Genomic DNA, 23,106 nt, shown 5'->3' on the forward strand with positions numbered 1-23,106 from the left:
TTTTAGACAAATACTTGGTTTAAAAGTTTGGGACTAATAAAAGGAGACAAAAAAATATTTTGTAATCATGACCAGTCGATAGAAACTCGGCCACTCGGCTTGATAAACTTACACGACTCTTCGAACTCGACACTTGAAATTTATTTTTTGCAGGGACATACATTTATTATGGAATCATATGTTTGGCATTCAAATATTATAAAAAAAGGGGGAGGGGTATTTGTCTAGATTTAGTAAATTATCTTTTCCTTAGTATTTTCATTGAAAAAAGCTGCCCCCTTACCTACATTTTCGTGGACTGACACAGCAGCTCATCACACTAGGAAGCACTGCCACTAGGCTTGTTTTCCGATTCAAGTATAATTAGCTGCTTCCGTAGCTTGTGATACCTCAAGGACGGTTGAAAAAAAAAACAGTAAATAGTAGAAGTAAATTCGATAATACAATTCCATTAAAGGATCATACGAAAAAGGCTAAAATATTTTTTCCCTTAAGATATTTCTTACTACGAATATGAAGCGACTTTTGATAAGTTTTGCAAACTATCATGTTTCTGTTTGTCTATTCGACATGTTTCTTTTGAAAATATGTATATGTTAACCCATGAGACCGACACTATAAAACACTGATTTTATTTCAAAGGCATATACAAGAAATGGACGAGCACAGCGATACTCAAAAATTTGAATTTCAAACATTATAACAAATCATTATTATTTTTACATAACGCTTCAAAAGAAATTCCATTTCAATCCGAAATTGAATTTGACACGAACAAAATGTGGCGCAAAAACCCAGTACAAACCTACAAAGATGCCATAAACAATACAACTCTTTATTATAAGTTATTGGGAACCCTCAACATTTTATGTATTCACTGCTGAGCCCTTTATTTTCCCTAGGAAAGAGTAGTAAACAAATCTGACTCATTTTGAGGTTACTACTTACCGAGTGCCGGGGCTCGTGTCGAAATCAGCTACATAGCTTTTATGTCTGCGGTTAGAAGACGACCAACCATTAAAATCCATATATAGAAGCGTGCTGGGGCCCGACGGGGATATATATATATGTATATATATATATATATATATATATATATATATATATATATATATATATATATATATATATATATATATATATATATATATTTGGACTTCTATCCAGCTTATTGGAAGGTATTTCAATTCTCTCACTGTAATTGTGGGAACTGAGCTGCATCTAAACTTTTTTGGGTATGTTTGTCTTCCATTAATCCATGGCAAAACAATTCGTAATTCGGTCAATCGAAAAAAAAAATCGATGCATATGTATACAGATCTCTTGTGGTAGTAAAATATTCGGCTTAATAAATTAGTATTTAGTTTTTTAATAAATAAGATTTAGTTTTACACTTTGTGTAATATAAATAAAATGTGTTATTATCGTTCCTCTGTTTTTTAGACATACAACCATTGACTATGGAAATTTCCCCTTGGAACCAAAACATGCATCATGAAAACCATGATCGTGTTTTATTAAAAGCCAGTTTCGATTAAATAATCAACCATATAAGCGACATAACAACAGCTACGAATTATATTGTTGTATGGTTAAATAGCCTTTGTACTCATTAACTAGCCCCCTTAGATTGTGATATAGCCTCCTTAAACGATTGTTATTAAAAATGATCCGAGTTTCCAAGTGACTTTGTTCAGCTTCAAGCAAAGAAGGTACTTTGTGTCTATCATTTATCATATTTTTAAGGGGGGAGTGGCCTCAGGAGGAGAATTACATTCTAACTTTTCTACTAAATGCATCTTTGATCTCAAAATTTACAATCGAATGAGTTCCCCTCTCTTAACTGCTATGATCCTCCACATTTTATGACGAGACAGAAGACAAAATTTAGCAAGAAAAATAATGTTCGAGGCAGATGGCTCTTACTAAATCAGTGTCACTGTATTGACTATGATAAGCGTAAACGGGTTGTAAAACCTCAAAATCCAAACTTACTTGATTCTTCACAGGCGTGACTGCTGACTTATTTCTCCAATCAAATTCTTCAGGAGCAGATTGCTTAGGAATTACTGCTTTCTTTAAAAGTGTTTCTTGTCTTTTGTAAGACATGTTTAAGCCCTTGTGATATTGAAACTCTTCCTCTAAATAATAAATATATAAGAATAATTAGAAAAATTAAGGCGAACTGTTTCGTACTAGAATGGTTGAACTTACCTAATTTACTACAAATGATTGAGCCCATGTTACATCCTGTTTTCTTTTTAGCCCTTTATAATAGAACTATTTAAATCGCCCCCTAATCGGACAATTTAGCCCATCTCGTTTGACCAAAGTATTTAATTTTTGACAGAGAACAATACAAACGCAGCCAATATTTTTCTCTGCATTGTAACATTGTCAGCATTTTAGTATGTTTTCTCTCCAATCCTAAATTATATGCTTAACTAACTTTTTCCCCAGGTTAAGAATTTATTTAGTATACAATATCCAAAGACTTCAGAATAATCTAAACCAAATCTAACTAAATATTAATCAATCTCTTTGATTCCTTCTTTTTTTTGTGAATAGTCCATCGATACATTAAAAAAAAAATTTGGAACATAGAACAGACCATAGAACGGAACGCGTATTTTGAGTCGTTCCATGTCAAAACACGCATAAAAAAAACCTATTCGAAAAAATCTTCAGAGTAGATTATGAATGTAATGATAATGATACGAACCCAATTGCCAATATTTGTTAAATTTTAGGAAAAATTAATTTAAATTTGTTTTAAAGTAAATATTGCGAAAGTGAATGCCAGTTTCAGACAAACTAATTAGAATGATTATGTAAACCCGCATACGAAAATTCTCATTACTTCTAGTCTTCTTGTACATCCTCCAATCTCCTCACTCAGAATCTCAAATTTTAACAATCTTCCAGTATTTTCATAAGTTTGTCACATAATACGTTTTCAAATCCAAATTTACAACTGAGCTTCTCTCAAAGCAAGTTCTGCGCAAATACTTCTCTTTAAAGTTTTATATTGAACCCGAAGAGGAATTAAAATGTAGTTTCCTAAGCATGACTCCATTTAGCTTACAAAGTAAAAATTTTTGTGTCAGCATTAGTTAATTGATAGTATTTCTTAGTTGCAAGGCTCTCGAAGAAGAAGGCTTATTATTTGAAAATTATAAGTTTACCAGGTCTTTCCTGTTCAGTTTGTTCTTTACTGCTTAATATGTTTCTGTTACGGCACAGTGGAGTGTAGAGCTTCAGTTAAAATATGAACACCGTTATTTACTAATTACATGAACACCATTATTTACTGATGTAAGTTGATTTTTTTTTTTCAATAGGCTATGTGTTAGTAATTTGATTTTTTTTTGTAGAAAAAAAAGGTCCCAGACATGGTTCCACAATTAAATTACAATTTGTGTACACTGCATTTATAAAATATTTACTAAAAGGTTCTCCCTTTTTGAATTTTTTTTCTCCTTTTTTTGCTAAGATGTTGATTATAAAGAGGATGGGATCTTAGAATCTATTTAAAGACCATTAACCGTTATCGTTAAGATTTTTTTTTTTTTTTTAGTATTATGAAATACAGAAATTACCTAAAGTAGTAGCTACTAAGTAATTTAGATTCTTTCTGCAACCAAAAAGAAAGTCAATTCTGATACTATGGTGAAAGTACTTAAAGCGGAAAATAATAATAAGTGAAGGAAGACCGAAAGTTTATTATAAGACTAAAAAGAGTCAAAACCTATTAATTTTGCTTCTTTTTTTGTAAAAGACAGGATATTTTGATTACGGGACAGTATTATAAGCTAACCCGTACAAATTTTGTTTTACTCGTGAGGCGCCAAAGAATGATTTTTAATCAAAACATAGACTGGAAATCTACATCATTTACACCGCACCATGCGGCAACCCTGTATAAAACTACCTCTGAAGCAAGTTTCTATAATCCCTGTTGTTGTGAAAAAATGGCGGCGACAATTTTGTTGATATTCGGAAACGGATGTCAACAAACACAAATAATTTCGTACAGAAATTATTTGGGACGTATTTAAAACGAAAATCTTCAAATGGAAATTATCAACTAAGTATACAAGGGTTTCAAGCATGTATCGAAAAAAAAAATTTAGAACACATTATTACGTAAAGAAATTTTCATTTAAAATTTGTTTTGCTTGGAAGTTCTTTTAATATTACACTCACAACTAATCAACAAATTTGTAATGATAAAACATAATTAATGAAAGTTACGTGTCAAATCGGCAAAAAACGTGTCTCCGTAAACAGCTGTTCCTTGTTCGTTTTCTTGAAGTTCTTTAATAATATTTTGGTTTTGCCTGGAAAAGAAACAAAACAAGTTTACAAAAGTTAATTGCAGAATTTGCGAATGAGGTCCAACTTCGGACAACTTCAAATTTGAAACGCAGAAACTACTTTAGTAAAATAAAAGTAGAGAAAATTAAAAGAAACTAACGTAAAAGAATGTAAAGTTTCGAAATGATAATCATAAAATATTCATGCAAAGATCCAAATACTAAAAGACGACCACCACTAATTTGACTTTAGAAAATTAAAAAACAAAGGGCAGTCAAATCAGCTGAATGGTTTATCACACTAGTTACTTTACTGGTAAGAAACTACTTCACTTATGGTTCCTTGTAAACAAGAGCATAGTCTTGGTGAAACAGCCACCCCTCACAGCACTGTTATGGCCTTCATCTATATTGTTTCTCCTGGGACCACTTAGAACCCAGTAACCATTAAAGTTCAATCGATATTAAAGAAGACAATCAGCATTGATTTGAATTTTGACCTTGAAAAACTATCAGGTATTGGTTTGAAACACAAGCTGTGGTGTTGAGGATCCTGGAGACTTGGATATCATTGATTGCCATGTATTTTCAGGGTAGTAAATGAACTGTCATGTTTCATCGCAAGTAACAACCAACTCGAACAAAATTGGCTCGTTCTTTACGCATTCTAGCGTGTCCACGCACAAATTATTAAGGCACCGCTATTGGTAATTGTATAGTCGAACAATCACTTGAAAGGAATCATAACAGCTTCTGTATTCACGCTAACTAGCTTACTCACTGCATAAACATTCATTCTATCACTTCGTGAACTTAAGAAATGTTTTGGCTAGTAACTGCAGATATGTCCCATTACTCGGGAAGCTGTTTATGCCATTTGGACGCACTCGCTGTAGATAAAGTTTTGTCCCCAAGGCGTCAGTTAGCTTCTCGAATGTTTGTGTAGCTGATTTTTTAGGCCCACAAAAATTTGACAGAAATCGTTTATTCAGTTATCAAAACACATTTTCCGGAAGGGATTTTCCACGATTCTTCTTTTGGTTGTTACATAAATGTTAGGATATTTTTCATTGCGTGAAGTTTCTCCTAGTTGCTTTGCTGAATTACGAAAAAAAAGCGAAAACCTCTCCTCTTTATACAGGAAACTGAACCGAACATCATATAGTCCAGCATTCCAACAATCAATAGGGTACTACAACCGTTAGCAATTGGACAAATATAGGCTAGTGGGAATATGTCAAAATGAGTAAGAAAAATGATATTTTTCGAAACAGAAGAAAAGACGACTCTCTTGATAAGTCAATAGTCAACTAAAGGAATAAAAAACAACAAAATAAGTTAGCCTACTTAGTCTTTCTAAAAATGTGCTCCTGTAGGTAAGTCAACTAATTAATAATCTAAAATTTCTCATTAAAAAAAAAAAAAAAAAAAAAAAAAAAAAAAAAAAAAAAAAAAAATAATAAAAAAAAAAAAATTAAACACATCAATATATAGCTCAGATTTATAACAGTTCAATGCTATATACATTTCTTTTTAACCTTTATTTGGTAATGAGATATTGGGTTATATTTTTGCATAATTTCAATCATTCAAACACAATTTTTTGACCCAGTTTACTGCCAATTAATGGCACCGTTTGTCCTTTGCTCCAGCGATCAGGAAAGTTGCACATTCTAGAGTTCCATGGTGAGATATTTTTTCGCTTGTTTTTTTGCTGATTTTTCACACATGCTCTTTACTTTTAAATTTGGCGCCCACTAAGTGTTAAAACTGCCTACATGTTTGTAACACATAAAAATTGAGTTCCAGGATGGTTCAAATTCTTTTTTTTAGATGTATTTGGTTTTTCAAGTTTCCACTAAACCAATTTAAAAAATTAGAATTCATTACTAGTGTCCTTGGTACTTTAAGAATATTCGATATTGCATGTTTAAATTAAGCCGCCTTATGTATGGTTTGGTTGTTGTTTTTACATATATCGATATAAACTGTATTTTGAGCTTCAATTCACAGTTCAAAATTTTGGGTTTAAGTCTCTAATACATAGAGGTTATAAGCCTCTAATATATAGCGGTTACGGGATCTTGTTGTACCACGAGGAGTTTTATAGTACTGTTGACATAGGGAACCAAAATCTGTACGACTATTTTAAAAAAGTGCTAATACAAATTTGACTTTGATAATTTCAGTTTCTCAGCCCCCTGAAATCTCTAAATCAAAGTTACGTCAAGAGTTATGTCAGCATGATAGTCTTGCACCCTACATGGGAGCAATCGACAAGCAGGGGTTCGAGATGATCCAAATAAGCACAAAGAAACACTACGGTGACTTCAACATTGACTTGCTTGATATTGAGGCTTATAACTCAAGTAAGAGCGAATCATTATATAAATATAAAATATTTAAACTCATAATTATATATGATATAAAACTATAATATAAACTCAAGTAAGAGCGAATCATTGAAATCAAACTCATTTATTTTTTTTATGATTAAACAGACCTTTGTTTCTAATTTTGACTAATCAAAACGCTTCAGGAAGGATTTTTTTATATTTTGAACCACTGCCAACCCCCCCCCCCCCCCCCCTCAATACCAAACAAAAACTAGAGGGATTGGAATCCAGCGTACCTATACAACTTAGAACTCTATCTTAACTGTAAGAATTACAATTTACATATTACAACCAAAAAACTGAATTTCATCTTCATTTCCCAATATTCGATATCGAAGATCCACTGGCAATTTAAAAGAAAAAAAAAACATTGTTTACCATTCAAATTTCTCATACCCGTTAATAGACCTGACACTTTGATTTAACTAAAACTTATAATATGTTCTATTGGTTGTGGTGGAGCATCGAGTCTAAGAAAACAAGAAGAAATTACCATAGAAGCGCATAAAAAACACTGAAAAATTATCTTATTGCAACCATCTTAAAATACGAGCCCACTTTTTATTTGAGTGAAATTTGAGAAAAATATTTTTGATTTTTTGGAAAAAAAAAATTTTCTTCGCGGAAGCTATGTCAAATCTGACCATTCTTTTTGGTAAATTTCAAAGTATTTCTTAATAAATTCTAAAATGAATCCCTCATTTTTAATTCCTTTTAAGGTCACTGACCATCTCAAGTAACAATTAGATTTTGTAAAACATTCCACGGTTGAGGCAAAAAGTCATCTTTTCCCTGAGCAGTATAGCCCTGTCTAACGTAGAAATGAAAGAATGGCAAACAGTGTGTCTGTAGTGGAGGCGATGGAATGCTTCGATATTACAGAATTTTGTAATTTTATCGAATCGGTAAATACTCGCTCTGCTCCTTGCACTTCCACACTTAATTCAATTTTGTTGTGCAATTAACATTTTATGTCTTTCAGGTTTCTTGAAATAAAATTTTCAGCCTTGAGACGGTTGTTGAGTGTCTGCTCAACCACATTCAGCCGTAAAACCATGATTAAAAAAAAAAAAAAAAACATTACAAAACGCATCATGATTGGGCAGAATAGAATGCTTCATCGCAACACTGACAAACCGGAAACTGAAAAAGGTAAAGAAACGGCACTAGACTTTACAGTCTATACCGACGGTGCTAATCTCCGTGTCATAGCCTTTCAGCCAGGAAATGTCATGGAAACCGGCTATCCTGGGCTGTTGCATACCTTTTCTGGTTCCCTTCCCCAGGTTTTTCCAGAAACTCATTTCGAGCTGGGTCAATTCAAGATGAGCTTACTTAGTCACTCAGCTGACCCCCGTTCCAAACCAAATAATTGCGACAACGGACTGGAACACCAGCCCTGAAGGACATAGCATTGCAAGTTCACCCCGTTATTAATATCCATATTTTACACTAAGAACCAGCATTTATAGGTAATAAAATAACAGCTGTAATAGCTATAAATACCTATAGATTTCGAAACGACGTTGCATCTCACGCCTGCTGGAATAAAGCTTTTTATGTTCAGCTAAAAACTTTTTAAACCTTCTTGCGAGTTTCTTTTCTTCTTTCTTCTCGTTTCTCGAGTTCTTAACTTCCTAAAAAGAGGAAGCCGGTAAATTTCTTTTCTCGCAGATTCTTGACGTTCCTATTTTCGTAATATAGTATTAATTGAAAAAAAACAATCATACCAAATTTCACGGGTCCGTGATTTGTGTCTTTTCAGTTTAATTCATTTAATTGCAAAATGACAAAACACAGAACATTAATCTAAGTGGCTGCCAAAAGAAAGATATAACAGCACTTGAAACTGGCGACCGCATTTACAACAAACACTTAACAAACAAAACTCTTAAAAACAGAACAAAACAAACAAACGAAATAAATAATGATAAACAAACAACCAAATTATGACCGATCTCTAATAATGAAAATGGGGGAAAAATAATAAACAAAAATCAAAAAGAGAAAAGAAAAGGAAAAACAAAACAAAAAATCATCTATGAACCAAGACCCCAAATATTTTTTTTTCTCTTCAATAAACTAAGGTGCCCCACCACCCATATGCTTTACGGTAGAGAATTCCAAACCATAGGACCTAGATATCTGACAGAAAAACCTAGTCTAGTTCCACTTCTGTATTCAGTGATTAGATTATCAGCATTGCGGGTACTATAACTATGAAGTGATTTATTTTCTCTGTAAAGACCATGAAATACCTGACACGACAATATTCCTGCTTGGTAGCCACGAAGTCACCCTAAGCCTTTTAGGTTTATTATAACATGGATCATTGTCATTAACATTTTCCAAGCATCCACCAATAAGTCTTACATCTTCGTTTTGAAGAATTTGTTCTCCTTTAAAATTTGAATAAAACTTGCTTGACCACAACACACATCCATATGGGATATATTGGTGGACTAAAGCATTATATAAAATTAATAAAATTTGTGGCGGTGAAACACTCTTAACCCTTTCAGTCATTTTGTTCTCAGTTGAGAACATACCATTATCTGCCACCTAGTGTCTTATGTTACAGGTAAATATGCATTCAAATTAGCGCGCCATAAGCTTCATTCATCAAGAAATAATCTGAAAAAAGTTTGAAAGTTCTAACTTCAAAACTCCATTTTATACAAAAGTTTGAAGTTGAGGAATGGATGGATCTCAAAATAGTGCAGAACCAGGTAAGACTCCAGTCTATGTGTAAGAATATGGATGAATCTAAGGCCATAAACAACTAATACTTAGACAAGATAAGTAGAGACATCTAGTGGCCAAAAATAGACTAACTGCGTGAACACTGGAGGGCAGGCGATTTTTCTCAAACTACGTGTCCTCAACCGAGTACAGTGTGATCAACGCATAGCAAACTGAGCAAGCGGCGTGTAATTTTTACATTGCTTTTTTCGTTGTTTCTTTCAAATAACGAAATTTTCCCGCCTTCGGTCCTTCGTTCACTTGGTTGATAATACTTCCAAAGACCCTGATAACTTGGATCGTCTTTGGAAAGTGCGACCTATTATTGATATTGTGCAGAAGAAAACGCAGACTATTTCTCCGTCTGAGCACCTCTCCTGTGACGAGCAGATGGTCCCTTTTACTGGAAACCTTGATATCAAACAGTATATTCGGGGAAAACCTTGCCCATGGGGCATCAAAATCTTCGTGCTGTGTAATGCGGATGGAAGAGTACTCTCTTTTGAAATTTATCAGAGCAAAAAGACGAACATGGCTGAAGAGTACAAAAGCTTTGGCCTCGGAGCAGGTATGGTTTTGAATCTTGCTGGACGACTTCAGCTTGTGGAATTTACTAAAATTTATTTCGACAATTTCTTTACGTCTTTGGCTTTGCTGGAAAGACTAAGTGAGATGGGCCTCTACAGAACAGGCACTATACGAGGCAACAGGCTTCAGGGAGCTAGGCTGGAAACTGATTCTGACATGAAAAAGAGAGGAAGGGGATCATTCTGTGAAGTAGTGGCTAGTAGTGGAGATACCTGCTTGGTGAAATGGATGGACAACAGATCAGTTATCCTTGCATCGAATATGATTGAAAGTGGAGCAGTGAACAAGGTACGCAGATGGTGTAAACAAACAAAAGCCTACTTGCAGGTTGACCAGCCCCAAGTTGTATCCCTGTATAACCAGTATATGGGTGGAGTGGACAAGATGGATCAAATGCTATCATATTACCGAACATTCATTAGATCTAAGAAATGGACCATGAGACTGATCTTCCACATGGTCGACCTATCCATCTGCAATTCATGGCTAGAATATGTAGCTGATCGGAAGGCCAAAGCAGAACGCTCGATGGACTTGCTCTCCTTCCGCATGGAAATAGCAGAGGCGCTTACGTCTGCTGAAGGCATGACCCCCAGAAGAAGGGGTCACCCAAGGAATCTCACCTCTAGTGAGGAGGACGAACATGAAAATGTAGACGAATCAGCATCTCGCAAAAGAAAGATGAAGTTTCAGCGTCCGTGCTCAGCAGTGAAAAATGATGCATTCTCTCATTGGCCTCAAAAAGTAAAGGGCCAGAGTAGGTGTAAAAACTCGCCATGCGTGTTGAAAACTCCCACTATGTGTTTGAAATGCAATGTTCCATTGTGTCTAGAAGAGGACAGGAACTGCTTCAAAGAGTTCCACATTAAAAAGTGAAATTTGTCTGTACCTAGTATTTTTTTATAACTTCTCAATAAACTCACTATATCTGATGAAAAACTACAAAGTTGATCACACTGTCCTCAACTGAGTACACGCTAGAAAACATAGAAAGGTTCCTCCAAAAAATCTAAAAAAAATTGACGATGATTAGGTACCCCAAGGTGTCACGCAGTCTGGTTTTTAGAATTTTCCATCGAAGGAAAATAATTCGTGACTGAAAGGGTTAAAATGTCGAATCGCTCCAACTCCTTGTGCAATTATCGTTGCGACAATACCACTATGTCGTTTCTATGAAAGATTTTATTCTAGGTAGAAATAGAGGTATCGCGTCTCGTGCAATTGTTTTACTGGCTTCTTCGAAATTTTTTTTTTTTTACATTAATGTCCTTGGGCTCACCTACTCTTGAATATAAAATAAAACTTGTATTCGCATTACTAACAGAGAGTAAGCTTAAACTAGTAAAAATATAAGAACGATTTAAAACACGATTAGCTTTCAAAATCAAAAAATGAAACACTGACTTGAAAATGTTAAAAGCAGTGTCATCACCAAACGAGGTCAGACAAGAACCTGGCAGGTAAAACCTCATCGTATCAACATATATCAAATACAGTAGAGGACCAAGCACCGAGCCTTGTGAGACCCCACAAGCTACAGGAAATGGGGTAGAAACGACGTCGTCAATCATAACATTAATAAACCTACCGTTCAAATAACTTTCAAACCATTGAAAGTGCATGATCCTTTTATATTTTAGCATTCTAATCTTGTTTAAAAATCAAAGAATACTGTTAGGGGAATTTTGTTCCTTTGTAGACAATTATTTACGTTATCAACGAGGTGAATAGCAGCATGACTAGTTGAGTGGCATCTCCAAAAACTGGAAATAAACACTGAACTTAGCAACATCAGAACTCGGTTCTTTTCTGTGTGGTATCCCCGAAATCCCACCATTTTAATGCTTTTTCCCACGACTCAGGACTTGCTCGTTTCTACGAATCAGTCTGCAGCCAAGCTTCACATTCCTGTAGTTTGCACTTATCAAGCTGCGTTAAGTGGAAGCAAATTTCAGTACGCAGCTTGCACTTGTCTGGTTTTGGTATCAAATTAAGACCTATCTCGGTTTCGCATGCCGTTCCCAGGGGACACCTGATTATGGATCGAATGTCCTTAAATGATTCCAACTTAAACAAGATATAACAAGCCTATCTTTCAGCTCAAAAACAGGTGCAGCATGTTAGGTTCACACGTCCAAGATGTGTCTTCAATGATCTATAATTCAGCTCCCTGGATGGTTCCAGCTAGATTTAACAAAGTGCAATATTCCCACTTTTTCTACTAAAATATGTCTCTGACAAATGGGCCGATTATGCGATTTAAGACTCTGTGACTACCTGGCTCATACCTCCACTTCTTCTGGAGGCGCATCTTTTAAATACTTGAAACCACTTCGAGAAAAATAGTTATTTTAAAATTGGATACAAAGCCTTAGAGGAGGAGGTGGGGGTAGTTCTATATTTTTGCGGAGGCAAAAAGGAATGGGTAGGTGTTGGCTACTCTCCGACTATGTTGCACTCTCAGAAAAGAGCAAAAGGATTGCGATTTCCCGTTGAAGGAATCCCCTTAAAAATTCCTAGGACCATCCGTTCTAAACGAAACGGCGGTAAAAAAAAAAAATACATGAGAGACAAGTCGCTCTTTGCTAAGTCAACACTACTGAGTCAGCTCTGAGCACTTTCACACCCTACAATTTTTTTTTTGTTGATGCTGCTTGAAGCCAGAAGATTAGACTATAATTTATTTTATTATCTGTTAGCTTAAGTTTGATTAATGTTCCACCCAAATATCTACCCAAGATTTAATATAATAAACTAAACTATCATTCATTGAATTTATAAATTAAATTAAACCAGATCTACTTGCAATTTGATCAATGTCTTAATCTCCCAAAAAGACTTCAGCCTTTTAGATTCTTACGAACTACTGTCCCCACTTGAGGGATGAGTGCCAAAACTTAACACAAAATGTTACTCACCTTTTTGAGGTTTCGGTTTTTCTTCATATGGCGATTGTCCTGTGAAAAAAACAATTCTTAAAATAGTGGAGGAACTGAAACTGTAACAACTACAGCTATTTCCTTACTTTACCGAATTACTGCCAGCGAAAGAAAGTATACTAAAACTACAGGTCGAACTTGAAAGAATCCGAGTTGAAGTCTGAATGCTAGAGCCAAATTCCTTTTTCAGTTTATCGTCAGTCGTCTGCTTCCCAGAGATCACAAGTGTTTTCCCTCAATAGAAACCAAAACTCTAAAAAATGGAATTTTGATACCAATAGCTACATCAAAAGAATCGCATTTTAATGCTAATTTTAAATATATAAGTTTCATCAAGTTTAGTCTTACGCACCAAAAGTTACGAGCCTGAGAAAATTTGTGTTATTTTAGAAAATAGGGGGAAACACCCCCTAAAAGTAATAGAATCTTAACGAAAATTACACCATCAGATTCAGCGTATCAGAGAACCCTACTGTAGAAGTTTCAAGCTCCTATCTACCAAAATGTGGAATTTTGTATTTTTTGCCAGAAGGCAGATCACGGATGCGTGTTTATTTGTTTGTTTGTTTTTGTTTTTTCTTTTTTCTTTTTCCCAGGGGTGATCGTATCGACCCAGTTGTCCTAGAACGTTGCGAGAGGGTTCCTTCTAACGGAAATGAAAAGTTCTAGTGCCCTTTTTAAGTGACCGAAAAAATTGGAGGGCACCTAGGCCCCCTCCCACGCTAATTATTTTCCCAAAGTCAACGGATCAAAATTCTGAGATAGCCATTTTACTCAACGTATTTGAAAAACCTTATAACTATGTCTTTGGAAACGACTTACTCCTCCACAGTCCCCATGGGAGGGGCTACAATTTACAAACTTTGACCAGTGCTTACATATAGTAATGGTTATTGGGAAGTGTACAGGTGTTTTCAGGAGGATTTTTTGGTTGGGGGAGGGGTTGAGAAGAGGGGGATATACTGGGGGAACTTTCCATCGAGGAATTTGTCATGGGGGAAGAAAATTTCCATGAAGGGAGCGCAGGATTTACTAGCATTATTTAAAAAAAAAACAATGAAAAAATAAATATGAAAAAGTTTATTTCAGCTGGAAGTAAGGAGCAGCATTAAAACTTAAAACGAACAGAAATTATTACCCATATGAGGGGCTCATCTCCTCCTAATACCTCGCTCTTTACGCTAAAGTGTTTTTAGCAATGTCAACTATTTATTCTACGGCTTTTGTGATTCAGGGGTCATTCTTAATGAATTGGGACAAAATTTAAGATTTAGTGTAAAGAGAGAGGTACTGACGAGGTGGCGAACCCTCTCATATGTGTAATAAAAACATGAGAATAAAACATTCTTTTCGTAAGCTAGTTTATGAGTTACGTATATCTTTTACTAATAAAAAGATTCGTAAAAAATTAAAAGTTCTAGTTGCCTTTTTAATTTACCAAAAATTGGAGGGCAACTAGGCTTCCTCCCTCGCTCTTTTTTTCTCAAAATCATTCGATCAAAATTATGAGAAAGCCATTTAGCCAAAAAAAAAAAAATGCAAATTTCGTTTTAATTATTTCTCTGCAGAGCCAAAATCAAAACATGCATTGATTCAAAAATGTTCAGAAATTAAATAAAAAAAACAAGTTTTTTCAACTGAAAGTAAGGAGCGACATTAAAACTTAAAACAAACAGAAATTACTTCGTATATGAAAGGGGCTGCTTCCTCATGAACGCCCCGCTCTTTACGCTAAAGTTTTTTACTGTTTTAAAAAGAAGAGTTGAGAGAAAGAGTCAAACTTTAGCGTAAAGAGCGGGGCGTTGATGAGGAAGGAGCCCCTTTCATATACGAAGTAATTTCTGTTCGTTTTAAGTTTTAATGTCGCTCCTTACTTTCAGTTGAAAAAACTTGTTTTTTTTTATTTAATTGCAATCAAGAACTCACTGTAGTGAAAACAGATATTTATGTTGCCTTGTCTTGCAATAAGCTTGGCAACTTCACTCGCAAATTTAGAGAGGACGCAAGCGCAGAGAGTAGTCATACATAAATTATATCGACATAATCCCTTTTAGAATTAATTTAAAGGCGATGCAATTCAATCAGATTATGTGACACAAAAAGAGTATATTAGATATAAAGCACACTTTAGAGTCAATTCAAGCATTTGAGACAGAATGGTAAGCGTGTCATTCATCAGTCTGAAGAGTTTATGTACATGCAGAGAGAATTATTGAGCAACAACTTGTCGATTTTTTAATCAGAAGCAATGAACTAAAATTGTCAAAGCAAGATGCCTAGTTCTATGACCAAAGCTGGATATCAAAGAAAGAAGTATTAGACGGTATGTTAAAGTCTTTGTTTGTGCTGCCAATAATTTTAAAATTTAGTGCAATTGACAAAATAAATGAAACAAGACTAGAAATAGTTACGCTAAACGGGCAAGATTATTTATAAGGATCGACATCAGATCAAAGTCAAGTACTGAAAGGGCCTAAAAATAAAAGAAGAATAGGATGAAGAAAGACCATTCAAAAGACTTCCTGTTTTTAGTTTATAAGTAGAAGACGGAATTATTACTTTAATAGCCACAAAGGCCAATCGTATCATATTTTCTGCAAAAATAAATTAAGAAGGAAATACTACTACGTTGTTCAAAACAACAATTTTTAAAACATCAAGATTTTTATGTTTATTAGATTTATATTCTCCTTGCATATTATATGCAACATTTCGGCCATATTTCTAAAAATTAGACTTCCAAAAAACCATATTCATATACTTCTACTGCTAATACAACTCGTCACAGCATTAAGCCGCCTGAGGTCAACCCAATCGCAGTCTATTAAAAGTTTCCCTCTTTACACCCTACAAGGAAGTTTTTATTTCCTTTAAATCCTACTTTATGACATCCTCCCATCCCAACCACGGACGACCCGCTTTCCGTTTAACCCTAGACGGCGGGCCGAAAAGGACAGTCTTCGGCAAGCTGTCATCCTTCATTCGCAGAACGTGCCCAAGCCATCTCAACCTTTCTCTTATTATAGCCCTAGAAAGCGGGATTGAACCACACTTTTCGTACAGCCTACTGTTTGGAATACGGTCAGTCATCTGGGCAATTTCACTGGAAAAAATCTATCAAATCTTCATCCGCTTTTCAAAGCGCCCATGCTTCAGAGCCCCTGTCATCTAGACCACTGTCATCACAGTTGCTCCCAACATTCTGATCTTGGTTTACAGTCTCATCTTTTATACTTCCGAACTTTTTTTTAACTGCGAAAAAAAAAAAAAAAAAACACCATGAGCCTTGGCTATTCTACCTTCGGCATCTTCACTGCTCCCACCGTCTTAACTAATAATACTACCAAGATAAGTGAAGCTGTCCACCTGATCAATCTTTTCGCTACCCAACGTCACCTTTTCATCTTCACTTATTCCCAGCCTTAGTGACTTGGTCTTCTGAACATTAATTTTCAAACCTATTCTAGCACCCAGAACTCGCAAAACCCCTAAAAGTTCATTCATTTTGCTCACACTTTCAGCTGGGATACTTAAATAATCGGCATAATCTAAGTCCATGAGGTTTTTCCCTCCACATTTTATTTCGTAGTCTCCCATTGCCTTTCATAAGCTGCTTAAAACAAAGTTTATCAAAATGATCCATATAAAGGGGGATAGAACAAAACCCTGCTTAACTTCTGATTTAAAACGAAACCAGCTGCTAACCTCATTTCCAACCTTAACCGCAGCAGTATTATTCTCGTACATAGCATTAATCACTTTGATATATTAGTCTGGCATACCATACAAGGAAAAGACCTTCACTAAAGCTCTTCTATCAACAGAATCGAACGTTTGCTGTGTCTATAAAACAGAGAATCAAAGGTGTTTGATAACTCAGGCATTTCTAAATTATTAACCTAGGAGTTAAATTTTGATCGACACATCCTCTACCTTTCCTAAAACAACCCTTTCCTGCATGACTTTGTCTGCAGCATCTCTCAATCTAAAAAGATGCCTCGATAATTACCACACTCATTCCTGTCACCTTTCTTATACAGTGGGTTAAATGAGAGTTTTCCTAAAATCGCTAAGTACTTCCTGTTTTTCAAAAATCATATTCATAATCTTCAGTAACTTATTTCTAACCTCAGAGCCACCACATTTAAGAAACTCATTTACCACACTATCAGCACTTGGAGCCGTATTATTTTTTTAATGCTTTTAATACTATCGCTAATTCTTCCTCGCAAAACAAATCTTCTTTCACATTCAAGGTATCACAAGCTTTTTCAATTTATTCTATATCTTTTCCTGCAACTCTAGCTTTGTTTAGCACATTCTCAAAAGGTCCTGCCCATCTCTCTTTAACTCTTTCCTTATCACTAATTGTAGCCCCGTTCCAATCTCTAACTGGGACAAATCCGGATTGACTACTCTCTCTCAATTTATTAACGTGCCAGTACTATACTTTGCCGTTTAGCTGCATCTTCCAGATCCTTGGCAATTTTATCCAAAGCCTCCGCTTCATACCTCCTTAGTTCATATTTCAATACTTTCTCCACTTTCTTTACATTCCTTTTGTTTTCATATGATCTATCATTCAGATAATTCTTGTACAAGCCCCTTCTCCTCTCTAATTAACGTAAAGTTTTCTAGCTGCGCTTTCAACTTTCTTCCCTAAGACACCATCAGCAACTTCACTGATTGTTTTCCTAAAACTATTTCATCCATCTTCCACACTGTCAAGTTTTAAACTCTCCAGTTTATAACTCAACTGTTCCTGAAACTTTTCTCTCAAATTTTCATCCTGGAGTCCAACAACATCATAACTTCCCGGGAGGTAGTTACCCTTCCAAAATTTCAGCTTTAAATTAACCCTAGACACTACTAGATGGTGACCTTTACTTTTATAATCAATAACAACACTCCTGTATACCCTATTATCTTGTATTGATCCTGCCAGACTTCAGTTTGCAATAACACACTCAATAAGGTTTACTGTCTTAACATCCCGTGAATACCATGTTAACTTATGGGTCATTTTATTGCCAAAAACCGTATTGGTCATAACTGGATTGTTATACCTACAACATTGCAGCAGTCTGTAGCCATTGCTGTTTTCCCTTCCTACACCAAATTTACCGAGGCTGGGATACCATCTATCCCTATTTCTATCAACCTGGGCGTTAAAATCACCTAATAAAACCCTTTATTTCTACCTGGAACCCTGTCTATTTGCTCTTGTAACTGTAAGCAAAATTCATCTGAGTCAGTAGTGTCTGTCAGTTGGTTCTACAGGGGCATATAGTACTATAACTGATACCCTGAACTTTTTAGTCATAAAATGAGCGATTAGTATTCTATTTTTAATACCTTGCCAGTCTAAACAAGACTTAGCAGCTTTCTTATTCATCATGAGCCCTACTCCCTGTCTATGTACCAAATTCTTCTATCCATCCTTCAAAATAAATTCTATATCACCTAATTTCATGCGTCATACCCCAAGGATATGAATTTCTGAAACTTCTAATAAGTCCAGTTCGAATCGTCAGTCAAAATGTCAATACCATAGTTATTTCTTAACGTCGTAACATTCGAAGTTCCAATATTCATATTCTTTAAATCATTGAAATTATTATGCCCTCGGTAAAAGGAATGGTCCTGGATACCAGTGCAGGATGGGGACCAAAACATCTTCTCAAGTCTATACCGAAGCGCTTAAGTCAGCTTAGAACCGGACAGCAAGAAGTTCCTGGGCCTCAAGTATGAATGCTTTCCATGTACTGCTTTTCACTAAAACAACAATGACAGACCGAGAATTATTAAAATCAAGTTGTGTTAAATTGTTAATTTTGTAAGTTTTTTTAACTATTGAAAGCAAGTTTTCATGTAATTGTACATGTACAGCGAACATTTTTTCCCATCATTATCATTCTTAGTTCATTATATACTGTGACACGTGTCATGTCATGGCTAAAGTTTATGTGGCAAATATTGTTAGTTACCCTACACTCATAGAGGTACAAAATCCTGGAAGATCAGAACTTCTTGGGGAGGGAGTCAGGTGCCTCCATACCTACTTTTTGTGCTAGAAGTTTCTGACATGGCAATCATAAGGGAAGCTATTATAGTTATCCGTATACATTAATTTTAGATTGTGTATCGTATTGGCACTTTCAACTCTTCTCCCCTCCCCGTCATTGACACCAATTGGGGCGGGGACATTTTTTCACTCCTCCCTCCACCCTAGATTTCAGAAACACATTTATGTTGGGTTTTTCATTGAAAAATACCCTTTTTGGTATTTTCAGTGGAAAAATCGTAAAAAATTTAGATTTTAAAAGAATTTGTTCCAGAACAAATCTTTTTAGATTAGCAATATGTAAACAAAACTAAAGATTTCCTTTAACTTTCTTATATGGATTAACCATTATGTGAGCCATTCAGACACTAATTCACCTAATCCACCGAACAAAAAGCAGAGATAATCCAAAAGGAAGAACCACTGCACCAATCAACCATAGGAAAAATGAACACTATTTTTTTTTTACGTTTGCTCGTATGCTCAAATGCAGAATATGTTTTTAAGCAAGTTTACAAGTATACATATAGCTGAATTAGCTCTCAGGGAAATTACTATTTGTTCGATGGCTTAAAGGCTTTCTGACCTTTTGAGTACTTACCACTCCTTCTAGGGAACATCCTTTTGCAGTCAAAAATAACAAGCCAATCAAATACTTTGATGCTAAAACATTGATTAACGTAGAAAGCAGAACTGATCAGGCAGGTTCAAAAACAATACAAAGAGACACATGAAAGACTTGAATTGATCTATAATAGGCACAATAAAGCAGAAATCAAATACAGAGAACTTTCCCTGTTCCTACAAAGAAACATTAGTCAAAAAGCAAATATGTTATATAGTACAAAAATAAGACAAAACCAATACAGAACCAAAGCTAGACAAAGCAAAAGTTACTGAATAGCAAATAAAAACTGGACAATATAATATGCTAGATAGAGTATATTCATACTTTGTCTGCTGGAACACAGTGGGAGTCAATAAGTTTCATTTTTTCCTCCATCCATGGCTGTGAGATAACCTTCACGCTACAAATAAACTGTCTGTCTTCAGGACCGGGAGTGCATTCAGTAAATGACTCAGAACATGAAGACATAAACATGGAAATATCCAGGTAGTACAAGATTCCAGCTACAACCTAAACATTTTCTCGCATATTATTACATGTTAAAATTTAAAAATAATTAGCACAAACATGTGGCCACGCAATGTACCAAGCAATTTATACCAAAAATGATCTTTACACAGTAGACATTATCCCCTAGCCCTTATTCATAAGTAAAATATCTGAGCTAAGTTGATAATATAATAGAACAAAAAAAAGGTAGAAGAAGAAAGAAGATGTACACTGAATAAAAGAAAAAATAATAGGAAAAAATATGGAAAAACATTAGGTTATAAATTTAAACAAATGATCAAAGCAGGAGAAAAACTAAACTAAATATTCCAAAATAATTCAACTAATTGTGGTTATAAGCAAAGACTGATCCTTTTCACTTGTTACCAACCCTAAAAATGGAAGTTAAACAACAATTTATGCATTTAAAGAACATCCTTTTCATAGTGAAATCCAATATGACAAATTAATTCAGTTTAATAGCTATTTTCATGATAAAATTTTATTGGTGTCAGAAACAGGTGAAACAAAGAGTTGCAATTTTGGTTGAAAATTATTACATCAAACTCAACTTTGCCTGTTCAGCCAGGTTTCATCCTCAATCTTCATTAGGAAACAAAACGAAAATCAAATTTCCTTGAAGACAAATGATCACTAAAACAGAAGGTTGCAAACAAATGCATGTTTATACCATTTCTAGTTGTGTTTTTTTGCCAATGATAGTCTTATCGAGATAGCAGTCATAGAACATTTTAGGTCATCCAAAGGGAAACCTTAATTTTTAGTTTCCTTATTCGCAAACCTATTATTTATCATAACTAATCACTTAGCATCAACTATATAAGCCACAGAATAATACTATCGATCCAAAGGAAATTATATGTGAGTAGAAAACAAAAGAGTTATTTAAGTGTATTATTAAAACTACTGAACTATAATGCGCATTGTGCAACTTAAAAGCTCACCTGCTTTCTTCCTTTAATGATCTTTGAAAATACACGTTTGTTATCATCATCATCATAGGCATCCAAGGTACTCAGAGCAAAGTTTGCTGCTCCAACAACAGTTTCATCTTCAAGATCTTCAATGGAAGAAATCCCTCCTAAAATTAGTAACATTCTTAGATTTTTAATACTAGTATTCAGTTTCTCAGTGAGGATTGTTTCAGGAAAAAGTAGAAAACCAGAGGCAATAGAAAACAAGTGACAGCAAGAGCTCATATGGCACTTCTGACGAGGTCAGAAGAGCCAAGAGCGCATATGGCATGAGCTCTAGCAAAATTCTAAGAATCAATACATTGATCTAAAAGGAAAATCAGACGCCTAATGCCGGTCGGGATTTAAAAAAAGATCTCTGAGACATAAGGTCCTTCTAAATATCAAAATTCATTAAGATCAGATTACCCACTCGTAAGTTAAAAATACCTGGAGTCTACCAATGTCGTAGCTTCCCAGAAGGTTGCTATTCGTCCAAAATTTCAGCTTTAAATTAACCCTAGACATTACTAGATAGTGAACTTTATTTTGATTTTTAACGTCAATAGCAGCACCCCCTATATATCCTAGTATCTTGTATTGATCCTCTCAGTCTTTGGTTTACAGTAACATAATCAATGAGATTAGCTGTCTAACCATCATGTGAATACCATGTTAACTTATGAGCCAAATATTGTATTGGTTATAATTAGATAATTATACCTACAAAATTTTAGCAGTCAGTAGGCATTACTTTTTTCTTTTCCTACACCAAATTTGCTTAGGCTAGGACACCATCTATCCCTATTTATGCTAACCTAGGCGGTAAAATCTCATATTTAAAACATCATATTTGTACCTGGTACCCTGGCCAATGTAAAATTTATCTCACGAGTAAGGAATGCTACATACTCTACTCCCTATAACGCTGCAACTTTGATATTTCCCAGAATTTAGAAAGTTACCCAAATGTCTGATCAATTTGAAGCAAGTTTCAAGCTTCTCACCAAGAACTGGTACATAAGGTAAAGGAACATACCTGTTTGAAATTTTAGAATGCAAAGGCTGGGGTTCTTGTTTTTTTGTGCTTAATTTGCTATTTCATTTATAAATTCAATTGGATAGCCAATACAAAATAAAATATGCCTCAAATACAATAATTCACTCTCAAAATACTCTGAAGAACAAATTTTATATACACTATCAACTAATGAAATTGGGTGATATGAATGTAAGTTCAGATATCTGTCATTATGAGTTTATTTTCTGTATATTGAAAAAGCAATCTGTTATCTCCTATTGCTAACAAAACATTCAGAAAAGGCAGCCTTTACTGTTCTTCCAATCCTAGCATAGCTTAATTTTTTTTAAACCTGTTTAGATGGTCAAGAAATAGAATTAAGGACTCAAGTCCATATTCCTAAATACATAAAATTGTGTCCATGAATCGAGTTCAGAAACAAGAGCCAGACAAAAAAATTGAATAGCACACATTTCGATACCATCCATGAAAAGATTAGCCAAAAGCGGACTTAAAGGAGCAACCATTAGTTAACATACAATCTGTTGATAAAACTCTGCTCTAAACCTCAATAAAAGGAATACATATAGACTACAATTACCAATTTCATTATAACATGAATATCCATGCTTGTTTTTTTTTTTTTTAACATTATCCCTTTGGAAAGTAGAAATGTAGCATTAATTTTTTAAAGTAGTTTCAGAATATGTTTCCTTCTGGAAAGGAAAACAACTAAAACTAATAACTATACTAGGGAGAGCATAAAAAAATGCATTAAGTGGTGTTTTTGTACACCAGTTTCGTGGTTGACCTCTCCACAAGAAAACACTACAATGCTGAAAATTATGTCAAAACATTCAAAAATTCTTATTTATATCATTCTTAAGAGTACATCACTTTTCTTTACCCTTATCCCCTCCCCCAACTAAAAATATACAATCAGAATTCA

General features: G+C 34.7%; 1 protein-coding gene across 1 annotated transcript in view; it reads right to left on the reverse strand.

The window, feature by feature from the left end:
* LOC136029306 (cathepsin L-like) overlaps positions 1–23,106 on the reverse strand; it is a 48,164-nt gene that overhangs the window by 16,804 nt on the left and 8,254 nt on the right. The window contains exons 2-7 of the mRNA XM_065707572.1: positions 21,128–21,264; positions 19,998–20,183; positions 12,961–12,999; positions 8,219–8,349; positions 4,255–4,340; positions 1,996–2,141 (exon numbers count right to left, since the gene is read on the reverse strand). Coding sequence (XP_065563644.1) covers positions 1,996–2,141; positions 4,255–4,340; positions 8,219–8,349; positions 12,961–12,999; positions 19,998–20,183; positions 21,128–21,264 — 725 coding nt within the window. The remainder of the gene's footprint in view (positions 1–1,995; positions 2,142–4,254; positions 4,341–8,218; positions 8,350–12,960; positions 13,000–19,997; positions 20,184–21,127; positions 21,265–23,106) is intronic.

This window comes from Artemia franciscana, chromosome 7 (assembly GCF_032884065.1).
Source record: "Artemia franciscana chromosome 7, ASM3288406v1, whole genome shotgun sequence".
Taxonomy (NCBI): Eukaryota; Metazoa; Arthropoda; class Branchiopoda; order Anostraca; family Artemiidae; genus Artemia; species Artemia franciscana.